Source organism: Scyliorhinus canicula, chromosome 11, assembly GCF_902713615.1.
Source record: "Scyliorhinus canicula chromosome 11, sScyCan1.1, whole genome shotgun sequence".
Taxonomy (NCBI): domain Eukaryota; kingdom Metazoa; phylum Chordata; class Chondrichthyes; order Carcharhiniformes; family Scyliorhinidae; genus Scyliorhinus; species Scyliorhinus canicula.
Window position 1 is genome coordinate 95,892,341 of NC_052156.1, and position 12,581 is coordinate 95,904,921.

The following is a 12,581-nucleotide window of genomic DNA, read 5'->3' on the forward strand; positions in this document are numbered from 1 at the left end:
CTGCCCGGGGGGATGGCGAGGGCGACCCGGGGGGAGGGGGAGCACACTCATCTGGAGCCGACGTAATACCACCCCTCACACACACACTGGCGCTCAACGCACACGACACCCCCGCACACTTCGGACAGAGCACAAAGACAGCTTCTGTAGGTGTGAAAGTGATTTCAATTACAAACAGTGTCTAATTGTTTGGCCTTGCGGGCCCTTTGACTACATCTAGGCGGTTCCCCAGACGGTACAGCAGAACTGGACGTGGACTCCTGTGATTACTGCCCTGTTCTTGGGATCCCTTTGGCGGCAGTTTCCTGGGGCGGCCCGGCCTAGCTGGGCCAGGCTGCGGCTTGGGCGACTGGGATGGCGAGCTGCCAGCCTGTCCTGCACGTTGACCACCAGATGCACCTGGGACGGAAGGGGAGTCCGAGATGTCGCGGTGTTCTAGGGCCTCCCCTGCACCTCCTCCTCCCTCGGGGTGCCGGATAGGGGGAAGGGGGGGCTAGGGGCGAGGAAGGGATAGGGGGGAGGGGGGGAAGGGGAGGGTGGTTGAGAGGGGGGGGGAAGGGGGATATGGGGGAAAGGGGATATGGGGGAGGGAATATGGGGGGGAGGGGGGATATATGGGGGAGGGGAAGGGGGATATATGGGGGAGAGGGGATATATGGGGGAAGGGAAAGGGGGGATATGGGGAAGGGATATGGGTGGATATGGGGAGGGGAATATGGGTGGATATGGGGAAGGGTGGATATGGGGAAGGGGGGATATGGGTAGATATGGGGAAGGGGGGATATGGGTGAATATGGGGGAGGGGGAAGGGGATGTGGGGGAAGGGGATATGGGGGAGGGGGGTTATGGGGGAAGGGGGGATATGGGGAGGGGGGTTATGGGGGAAGGGAAGGGAGGATATGGGTGAGGGGGAAGGGGGGATATGGTGGAGGGGGAAGGGGGGATATGGGGGAAGGGGGATATGGGGGAGGGGAAGGGGGGATATGGGGGAAGGGGGATATGGGGGAGGAGAAGGTGGATATGGGGAGGGGATGGGGATATAGGGAAGGGGTGATATGGGGATGGGGGGAAGGGGGGATATGGGGGAAGGGGGATATGGGGAGGGGGAAGGGAGGATATGGGGAGGGGGAAGGGAGGATATGGGGAAGGGGGGATATGGGGGAGGGGGAATATGGGGAAGAGGGAATATGGGGGAGGGGAAGGGGAAATATGGGGGAGGGGAAGGGGGATATGGGTGGATATGGGGAAGGGGGATATGGGGGAGGGGGGATATGGGTGGGTATGGGGGAGGGGGAAGGGGGGATATGGGTGGGTATGGGGGAGGGGAAGGGGGGATATGGGGAGGGAAGATATGGGTGGATATGGGGAGGGGGATATGGGTGGATATGGGGACGGAGAGGGGATATGGGTGGATACGGGGGACAGAGAGAGGGGATATGGGTGGATATGGGGAAGGGGGATATGGGTGGATATGGGGGGGCGGAGAGAGGGGATATGGGTAGATATGGGGGAGGGGGATATGGGAGGTATCTTCGTCCTCGCCCCGGCACTCACCCTCTCCCCGGCTCTCGCCCTCTCCCCGGCTCTCGCCCTCTCCCCGGCTCTCGCCCTCTCCCCGGCTCTAAATGGCAGAACCCTTATGAATATTGACAGGCAGAGGGATCTGTGTGCAGTTCCACAGATCATTGTAAATGGCAACGCAGGTGGAGAAGGTAATCAAGAAGGCATGTGGCATGCTTGCCTTCATCAGCCAGGGCATTGAGTATAACAATTGGCAAGTCAGGGCAGCACGGTGGCCTAGTGGTTAGCACAACCGCCTCACGGCGCTGAGGTCCCAGGTTCGATCCCGGCTCTGGGTCACTGTCCGTGTGGAGTTTGCACATTCTCCCCGTGTCTGCGTGGGTTTCGCCCCCACAACCCAAAAATGTGCAGAGTTAATTGGAAAAAATAATTGGGTAATCTAAATTTATATAAAAAAAAACAATTGGCAAGTCATGCTACAGCGATATGGAACGTTAGTAAGGGCACACTTGGAATATAGGACGGAATTCTTCGACCCCCCCCCTCCCCCCGCCGCCCCGCAGGGTTGGAGAATCGCCCGGGTCCGACGTCAATCCCGCCCCCACCGTGGCCCAAATTCTCCACCACCCGGGAATCGGCGGGGACGGGAATCGCGCCGGTCGGCGGGCCCCCCACGGCGATTCTCCGGCCCGTGATGGGCCGAAGTCCCGCCGCTGACAGGCCAATCCCGCCGGCGGGAATCAAAACACCTCTGGTGCCGGCGGGATTGGTGGCGCGGGCCGGCTCCGGGGTCCTGGGGGAGGGGGGCGCGGGGCGATCTGACCCCGGGGGGTGCCCCCATGGTGGCCTGGCCCGCGATCGGGGCGGGGGCGGAAGAGAACCCCCTCTGCTGCGCATGCGCCGGTATGACCTCAGCTGCCGCTGACGCACCGGAGCATGCGTGGACTTCCGCCGCCCGGCGAAGGCCTTTCGGCCCCAGCTGGTGGGGTGTCAAAGGCCGTTCGTGCCGGTCGGCGGAGCGGGAGCCACTCCGGCGCGGGCCTAGCTCCTCAATGTTGAGGGCTTGGCCCCGACAGGGGCGGAGAATTCCGCACGTTTGTGGAGGCCCGACGCTGGAGTGGTTGACGCCACTCCAATACGCCGGGACCCCCCGCCCTGCCCGGTAGGGGAGAATCCCGGCCATAGTATTCCATACAGATTTAGATTTAGAACAGTACAGCACAGAACAGGCCCTTCGGCCCTCGATGTTGTGCCGAGCAATGATCACCCTACTCAAACTCACGTATCCACCCTATACCCGTAACCCAACAACTCCCCCTTAACCTTACTTTTTAGAACACTACGGGCAATTTAGCATGGCCAATCCACCTAACCCGCATATCTTTGGACTGTGGGAGGAAACCGGAGCACCCGGAGGAAACCCACGCACACACGGGGAGGATGTGCAGACTCCGCACAGACAGTGACCCAGCCGGGAACCGAACCTGGGACCCTGGAGCTGTGAAGCATTGATGCTAACCACTATGCTACCGTGCTGCCCCTACAGGTCGCCACATTACCAGAATAACCTTGAGGCTTTGGAGAAGGTACAGAAGAGGTTTACCAGGATGTTGCCTGGTATGGAGGACATTAGCTATGAGAAGAGGTTGGATAACCTCAGTTTGTTCACACTAGAACGAAGGAAGTTGAGGGGCGACCTGATAGAAGTTTACATAATTATGAGAGGCATGGACAGAGTGGATACTCAGAAGCTTTTCCCAGGGTGAAAAAGTCAATTACAAGGGGACATAGGTTTAAGGTGTGAGGGGTAAAGTTTGGAAGAGATGTGCGAGGGAAGTCTTTTACACAGGGTAATGAGTGCCTGGAACTCGCAGTCGGAGGAGGTGGTGGAAATAGCTACGACGTTTAAGGGAGATCTTTTCAAATACATGAATAGGATTGGAATGGAGGGATACGAATCCTGGGTGTAGAAAGTTTTAGGTTAGACCGGCAGCATGGTTGGCGCAGGCTTGGAGGGCCAACGGGCTTGTTTCTGTGCTGTTCTTTGTTCACAGTTTCAGCCTTCTCCTCTATTTAAGCACACAGGTAAGCCCTAATTAATGTCCACTACCTAAATACAATTAAATACCCAACTGATATACAATTGACAGAATGGAAAGGGGAAACAACTGGAACTCGGTGATGGGGAGGGAATGATGAGGAAGGGGCAATGGAGGAAACATGGTGATAGGAAGGTCAGGATTGGGCAGTGGAGGGGAACATGGTGATGGGAAAGGATGATGAGGAAGGAGCAGTGGGGGGCAACATGGCGTTGTGGAAGGAATGATAAGGAAGAGGCAATGGAGGAAACATGCTGAAAAGGAGGGAAAGATAAGGAAGAGGCAGTGGAGGGAACATTGTGATGGGGAGGGAATAATGAGGAAGGGGCAGTGGAGGGGAACATGGTGATAGGGAGGGAATGATGAGGAAGAGGCAGTTGAGGGAACATGGTGATGGAGGGCATGATGAGGAAGGGGCAGTGGGGGGCAACATGGTGATGGAGAGGGAATGATCAGGGAGGGGCAGTGGGGGGCAACATGGTGATGGAGAGGGAATGATCAGGAAGGGGCTGTGGTGGGCAACATGGTGATGGAGAGGGAATGATGAGGGAGGGGCAGTGGTGGGGAGGGAATGATGAGGAAGGGGCTGTGGTGGGGAACATGGTGATGGGGAGGGAATGATTAGGAAGGGGCTGTGGTAGGCACGTAGCACTTGTTTGGGAGGGAATGATTGGTGCTGAGGGAGGAGCACACTCATCTGGAGGGTAGGAAAGGCAATCGGAATGGATGCAGGAGCAGCCAATCTCTTCAACCTCTTGATTTGGCCTCCTCTGTGCCGTACTTACTCTATGATCCCTTTAGCTGGACGGTTTCCTTAGAGCTAGCAATAACTTTAACTCATGCTGCAACTGCACTATGAGAAACTGCGATGAATATTACAGGTGGCCAAGGCACACTTAGCACCATCAAAATCGAAGGACACTGGGTTGGAATTACATTTTGGACCTGTACTTTGTAACCGCAAGGCCTGCTTATCCCTCCTCATTACAGGGAGTTGATGTTTCATGGTGTTTCACCCACGACACTGAGAGCTGAATTAAAGATCATGGACTCTCTCATCATTTCACCTAATTTCCTCTTTCAAATTAAAATACATCATAATATTAATAATGATCGTCATAATTGCCAGTGGAATAGCTGCCTCAGGTATATCTATCAGCTTTGACTCAGTGCGAGGCAATGTCACCCAAATCCCAAAGTTGTGGCTTTGAGCCCCACTCCTGAACCTTGATTCCATAATCCCGGCTGTCATTTTGGTGCACTACCGAGGAAATGCTGCATTGTTGGAGGTTCTGTCTTTTTGGTGAGTTATTGAATCAAGGCTCTGACTGCCCCTCAGGTGAATACCAAAGACCCTATCACAGTTATTTTGAAGAAGACCCGAATAAGTTATTCCAAGTGGAGTGGCACAGTGGTTAGCACTGCTGCATCAGTGCCAGGTATCTGGGCTCAATTCTGACCTCGGGTGACTGTCTGTGTGGAGTTTGTACGTTCTCCCCATTCTGCATGGGTTCCCTCCGAGTGTGCCGGTTTCCTCCAAAAAACGGTCCAAAGATGTGCAGGTTAGGTGCATTGGACATGATCAAATGTCCAGGGATGTGTAGGTTAGGTTATGGGGTTGTTGGGATAGGGTGGAGTGCTCTTTCAGAGAGTCGGTGCAGACCTGATGGGCTAAATGGCCTCTTTCTGGACTGTAGGGCTTCTATGGTTCTATGGTAAGTGCACTGGGAAAATATTTCTCTCCCAATGAACATCAGTAAAAAAAACAATATTGATTTATAAGGGGATCAGGGTTTATGGGGAGAAGGCAGGAGAATGGGGATGAGAAAATATCAGCCATGATTGAATGGAGGGGCAGACTCGATGGGCCGAGTGGCCTATTTCTGCTCCTATGTCTTATGATCTTATTAGTGGGATTTTGCTGGTCACAAATAGTCTGCGACATTTTCTACATTAAAACCGCAATCCATTTTAATAGTGGTTACTTGGCTGTGGAGTACTTTCAGACTACCTAAAATGGTGAGAAGTATTATAAAAATGCAGTTCTTTAACTTCTGATCGAGGGACAGGAACCAACGAAACATTCTCGCAGTGGGATTTCCAGAATTGTGAAAGCAGTAAACCAGGCTTGAGACTAATTCTGTTCTGAATGATTCCAAGTTCAGTAACCAGAGTCTGACAATGTCACTTTGTGCTCCTTTACTTTTAAAGGACGTCACTATGGTGCTGTCAGCTGTGAGGGTTGTAAAGGATTCTTCAAACGAAGTGTGAGGAAAAACCTGACATACAGCTGCCGGAGCAGTCAAGACTGTGTCATCAACAAGCATCATCGTAACCGCTGTCAGTTCTGCAGGCTTCAAAAATGTTTAGAGATGGGCATGAAAATAGACTGTAAGTATTACCCTGTAGCTGGAGTGTCAGGGGCGGGTGAGGGGAAAAGTGTCACCCTATAGTGCAGGGTGGGGGCTTCAGGCTGTAGCTGGAGTGTTGGGTGGGGTGAAGGTCACCTTGTCACTGGAGAGGCAGGGAATGAGGGCCACCCTGTCACTGGAGAGGCAGGGAATGAGGGCCACCCTGTCACTGGAATGTCAGGGGATGAGGGCCACCCTATCGCTGACGTGTCGGGGTGAGGCCTGTCGCTGGAGTGTGGGTTGGAGGTGACATTAAGCGGCACGGTAGCGCAGTGGTTAGTACAGTGGCTTCACAGCCCCAGGGTTCCAGGTTCGATTCCCGGCTTGGGTCACTGTGCAGAGTCTGCACGTTTTCCCCATGTCTGCGTGGGTTTCCCCCGGGTGCTCCGGTTTCCTCCCACAGTCCAAAGATGTGCAGGTTAACTGGATTGACCATAGTAAATTGTCCCTTCGTGCCCAAAAAGGTTAGGTGGGGTCACTGGGTTACAAGGATAGGGACAGGTCTGGGATTAAGTAGGATGCTGTTTACAAGGGGCCGTGCCGACTGGATGGGCTGAATGGCCTCCTGCTGCAATTTAAGATTCTGTGATTGTCGCTGAAGTGTTGGGAGTGAGGGTTGCCCTTTCGCTAATGTGTCGGGAGAGGGTCACCCTGTCGCTGATGTGTCGGGGGAGGGTCACCCTGTCGCTGGTGTGTCGGGGAGGGTCACCCTGTCGCTGATGTGTCGGGGGAAGGTCACCCTGTCGCTGATGTGTCGGGGGAGGGTCACCCTGTCGCTGGTGTGTCGGGGGAGGGTCACTCTCCCGCTGGTGTGTTGGGGGTGTCACCAAGTGGCTGGAATGTTGGGGGGGATGAGGGGATAGGTTCACCCTCTCCCTGCCGTGTTAGTGGTGGAGGCTCAACTGGTGGCACGGTCACCCTTTTGCTGGGGTGTTGGTGAGGAGGGGCTTACCATGACGCTGGTGTGTGGCAGGGCATATCACCGTATAATTCAAGTGCTAGTCAGGGGGGTTGGAGGTCACCCTGTCGCTGATATGTTGGGTGAGGCGGGTCATGCTGGCCTATCGGAGTGGTGTGTGTGTGTGGGGGGGGGGGGGGGGAGAGAGTGTCACCTCGCCAGTAGTATTTCGGGGGAAGTGTCATCCTGCAGCTGGAGTTCCGTGGCAGGTTGGGGGAGGATCACCCAGCTGCTGGAGTGTCATGGGGTGGGGGAGGGTCACCTGTCGCTGGAGTGTCGGGGGAAGAGTCACCTTGCTGCTGGTGTGTCACGTAGTCAGAACTGCATAAAGACAGATGCAAGGTGTTTGTTCAATAACTCAGTCATATCCACTAACTCCATGTCTAAATCTCCTATTTGTTCCCTACCCAGCCCAGTCCTCCTCTTACAATTCCTCAACTATCTACATGTCTGCAGAGGACGTATCGATTCCCTTTTATGTTAGCTGCTGGTCTCCTTTCATACTTTCTCTTCACTTCTTCTTTTTGCTTTTTTCATTTTCCTTTTGTACCTTCCATGTTCATCCTGGTTCTCAGTCCTATTATCCACCTGACATCTGCGATAAGTAAACTTTTACTGCTTCAACTTAATCTCTATCTCTTTATTGTCATCCACTGAGCTCTGGATTTGTTTGCCCCACGTTTCCCCTTCATGTGAATATACCTTTAAAGTCGCTGAACTGGTTCCTCGTTATTGTATTTCATTTAAACCTTTGATTCCAATTATAATAGAGTCACACAATTTACAGTGCAGAAGGAGGCCATTCAGCCTATCGAGTCTGCACCGGCCCTTGGAAAGAGCCCCCACTCTATCCCAGTAACCCCACCTAACCTTTTGGACACTAAGGGACAATTTATCATGGCCAATCCACCTAGCCTGCACATCTTTGGACTGTGGGAGGAAATCAGAGGAAACCCACGCAGGCACGGGGACAATCTGCAAACTCCCACAGTCACCCGAAGCTGGAATTGAGCCCCGGTTCCTGGAGCAGTGAGGCAGCACTGCTAGCCACCATGCCGCCGTAATCCAGGTCAGATCCATTCTTGCCCCACTAAGTTGCCCCCCCACCTGTTAATTATTCTTTTTCTGAATTGTTCTGTATTCTTTCCCAGAGCCAACCTAAACCTGATGATAACATGAACATTGTCCCCCAAATGTTCAGTCTCTTGGCAACTCATTCACTAGATCCAGCATTAACAGTTACTCTTTTCTCTGTTGGACACATTGGGTAAAGATTTGTATCCATGTCTGATGAACATGCTAGATAATACTGCCTGTCCAAATTAGTTAAGTGCCTGAACAGGGCAGGTATCTCTCGTGTCAGGATTGTTGCATACCTTTCAGAGAAAAGCACAGAATGCTGGTCAAGGTTGCAAATTGTTCCCAAGAACCACAACCAGCTTTGCATGGTATATGAAGCCTTGTTGAGTTTGGAAAAGAGGCTAGGGATGTACTGAAGATACACCAGTCTTGCTGTGCTGATAATATGTTGTAATTTTTCTTCTAACATTAGCTGTTCAGTGTGAGAGAAAGCCGATCGAAGCACAGCGGGAAAAACCAGCAAACTGCGCCGCCTCCACAGAAAAAATCTACATCAGGAAAGACCTAAGGAGCCCACTCACAGCCATGCCAACATTCATCGCAGGCAAAGAGAGTGTCAGGTATAATTAACAGCAGTCTCTGCCTAGAGCCTGGATCTTTTATTCGATTTGTCGCACACACTAAGCGGCAGTGAGACTTGCTGGATTGCTGTAGCATTTGGCTCGCGGCAGTGTTAAATGATTTCCCCCTTGACTTGGTTTGATAAATTCAGTATCAGCTGTTCCTTATTGACTGAATGTCTCAGTTTCGATTTCTTTTGAATTCAGAGCTGTGAGGCAATTCAGAGTCTTTGATTGCTGTATAGAACATAGAACATTACAGCGCAGTACAGACCCTTCGGCCTCGATGTTGCGCCGACCTGTGAAACCACTCTAAAGCCCATCTACACTATGCCCTTTATCATCCATATGTTTATCCAATGACCATTTAAATGCCCTTAATATTGGCGAGTCCACTACTGTTGCAGGCAGGGCATTCCACGCCCTTACTATTCTCTGAGTAAAAAACCTACCTCTGAAATCTGTCCTATATCTATCTCCCCTCAATTTGAAGCTATGTCCCCTCGTGCGAGCCATCACCATCCGAGGAAAAAGGCTCTCACTGTCCACCCTATCTAATCCTCTGATCATCTTGTATGCCTCAATTAAGTCACCTCTTAACCTTCTTCTCTAACGAAAACAGCCTCAAGTCCCTCAGCCTTCCCTCATAAGATCTTCCGTCCATACCAGGCAACGTTCTGGTAAATCTCCTCTGCACCCTTTCCAATGCTTCCACATCCTTCCTATAATGCGGCGACCAGAGTTGCACGCAATACTCCAAATGCGGCCGCACCAGAATTTTATACAGCTGCAACATACCTCATGGCTCCGAAACTCAATCCCTCTACCAATAAAAGCTAACACACCGTAAGCCTTCTTAACAACCACAGCAACCCGGGTGGCAACTTTCAGAGATCTATGTACATGGACACCGAGATCTCTCTGCTCATCCACACTACCAAGAATCTTACCAGGGCCGGCTCAAGGCACCGGAAACTCGGGCAGTCGCCCGGGGCGCCATATGCTAGGGGGCGCCAGAGACTCGGATCCCGCGCATGCGCAGTTGGGCCGGTGCCAACCAGCGCATGCGCGGTGGCCGCCCTCCCCCAGGGCGGCCCCCCGGCTCGGTCCGCCCCCCCCCCCCCCCCTCCCGCTCCGTCCGTCCCCCCCCCCCCCCCCCCCCCCCCCCCCCCCCCCCCCCCCCCCCTCGGTCCGCCCCGCCCTCGGGTCCGCCCCCCCTTCGGGTCCCCCCGCCCCGCCCTCGGGTCCGCCCCCCCCTTCGGGTCCCCGGCCCCCCCCCTCGCGCCCCCCCCCTCGGCCCCTCACCCCCCCCTCGGCCCCGCCCCCCCAAGGGCACCGAAGTTCAGCTTGCCCGGGGCGCCAGCAACCCTCGGGCCGGCGCTGAATCTTACCATTAGCCCAGTACTCTGTATTCCTGTTACTCCTTCCAAAATGAATCACCTCACACTTTTCTGAATTAAACTCCATTTGCCACCTGTCAGCCCAGCTCTGCAGCTTATCTATGTCCCTCTGTAACCTGCAACATGAAATGAAATGAAAATCGCTTATTGTCACGAGTAGGCTTCAAATGAAGTTACTGTGAAAAGCCTTCTACACTATCCACAACTCTACCGACTTTAGTGTCATCTGCAAATTTACTCACCCATCCTTCTACGCTCTCCTCCAGGTCATTTATAAAAATGACAAACAGCAGTGGCCCCAAAACAGATCCTTGTGGTACACCACTAGTAACTGAACTCCAGGCTGAACATTTCCCATCAACCACCACCCTGTCTTCTTACAGCTAGCCAATTTCTGATCCAAACTGCTAAATCACCCTGAATCCCATGCCTCCGTATTTTCTGCAATAGCCTACCGTGGGGAACCTTATCAAACGCTTTACTGAAATCCATATACACCACATCAACTGCTTTACCCTCGTCCACCTGTTTGGTCACCTTCTCAAAGAACTCAATAAGTTTGTGAGGCACGACCTTACCCTGTTGACTATCCCTAATCAAATTATTCCTTTCTGGATGATTATAAATCCTATCTCTTATAAACCTTTTCAAGACTTTGCACTGGTCTATAGTTATCGGGGTTGCCTCTACTCCCCTACTTGAACAAGAGGACAACATTTGCTATCCTCCAGTCTTCTGGCACTATTCCTGTAGACAATGACGGTATAAAAATCAAAGCCAAAGGCTCAGCAATCTCCTCCCTAGCTTTCCAGAGAATTCTAGGATAAATCCCATCCGGCCCAGGGGACTTGTCTATTTTCATACTTTCCAGAATTGCTAACACCTCCTCCTTATGAACCTCAAGCACTTCTAGTCTAGTAGCCTGTATCTCAGTATTCTCCTCGACAACATTGTCTTTTTCCTGCGTGGATACTGAAGAAAAATATTCATTTAGCACCTCTCCTATCTCCTCGGGCGCCACGCACAACCTCCCACTACTGTCCTTGACTGGCCCTACTCTTAGCCTAATCATTCTTTATTCCTGACATACCTATAGAAAGCTTTAGGGTTATCCTTGATCCTACCTGCCAAAGACTTCTCATGTCCCCTCCTGGCTCTTCTGAGCTCTCTCTTTAGGTCCTTCCTAGCTAACTTGTAACTCCCGAGCACCCTAACTGAACCTTCACGTCTCATCTTTGCATAAGTCTCCTTCTTCCTCTTGACAAGTAATTCAACTATTTTAGTAAACCACGGTTCCCTCGCTTGACCACTTCCTCCCTGCCTGACAGGTACATACTTATCAAGGACACGCAGTATCTGTTCCTTGAACAAGCTCCACATTTCAATTGTGCCCATCCCTTGCAGTTTCTTTCCCCATCCTATGCATCCTAAGTCTTGCCTCATCACATCATATTTGCCTTTCCCCCAGCTATAACTCTTGCCCTGCGGTGTATACCTATCCCTTTCCATCGCTAAAGTAAACGTAACCGAATTGTGGTCACTATCACCAAAGTGCTCACCTACCTCCAAATCTAGCACCTGTCCTGGTTCATTACCCAGTACCAAATCCAATGTGGCCTCGCCTCTTGTTGGCCTATCTACATACTGTGTCAGGAAACCCTCCTGCACACATTGTCCAAAACGGACCCATCTGTGACTCCGATTTCATAGACATAGGGTTTGAACATGGTCAGGTTTGAGAATGATGCAGCTCATGGTACAGTACACTGGCAACATCTGGAAATATTCGTCAGGATAATAGTACCATAACGATGTTAGTCAACAGTGTTTAGAAAAGCATGTGTAGCAGACTCAACCTCATAATTTACCAAGCACACAAAGGCTGATTTACAGCTGGGTGGGGGGATGGTCTCAATACCACTTTCCCAAAGTGTGAATCCCAGTTAGCTGCACTTTGCCATAGGTACCCTCAGTTACTTTCAGTTCGCCATAGTTACCGGCAGTTAACTACAGTTAGTTTCACGGTGGCACAGTGGTTAGCACTGCTACCTCACGACGCTGAGGGCATGGGGTTTCCTGGCCCTGGGTCACTGTCCGTGTGGAGTCTGCACATTCTCCCCGTGTCTAGGGGCAACACGGTAGCATGGTGGTTAGCATAAATGCTTCACAGCTCCAGGGTCCCAGGTTCGATTCTCGGCTGGGTCACTGTCTGTGCGGAGTCTGCACGTCCTCCCCGTGTGTGCGTGGGTTTCCTCCGGGTGCTCCGGTTTCCTCCCACAGTCCAAAGATGTGCGGGTTAGGTGGATTGGCCATGCTAAATTGCCCGTAGTGTCCTAAAAAGTAAGGTTAAGGGGGGGTTGTTGGGTTACGGGTATAGGGTGGATACGTGGGTTTGAGTAGGGTGATCATGGCTCGGCACAACATCGAGGGCCGAAGGGCCTGTTCTGTGCTGTACTGTTCTATGTTCTATGTTCTGTGTGGGTCACCCCCAC

General features: G+C 52.4%; 1 protein-coding gene across 5 annotated transcripts in view; it reads left to right on the forward strand.

The window, feature by feature from the left end:
- nr2c2 (nuclear receptor subfamily 2, group C, member 2) overlaps positions 1–12,581 on the forward strand; it is a 413,970-nt gene that overhangs the window by 136,781 nt on the left and 264,608 nt on the right. For 4 of the 5 annotated variants that reach the window (XM_038810866.1, XM_038810865.1, XM_038810869.1 and 1 more), the window contains 2 exons: positions 5,832–6,011; positions 8,542–8,689. In XM_038810866.1, coding sequence (XP_038666794.1) covers positions 5,832–6,011; positions 8,542–8,689 — 328 coding nt within the window. The remainder of the gene's footprint in view (positions 1–5,831; positions 6,012–8,541; positions 8,690–12,581) is intronic. The other variant, XM_038810868.1, reaches the window with a different exon arrangement.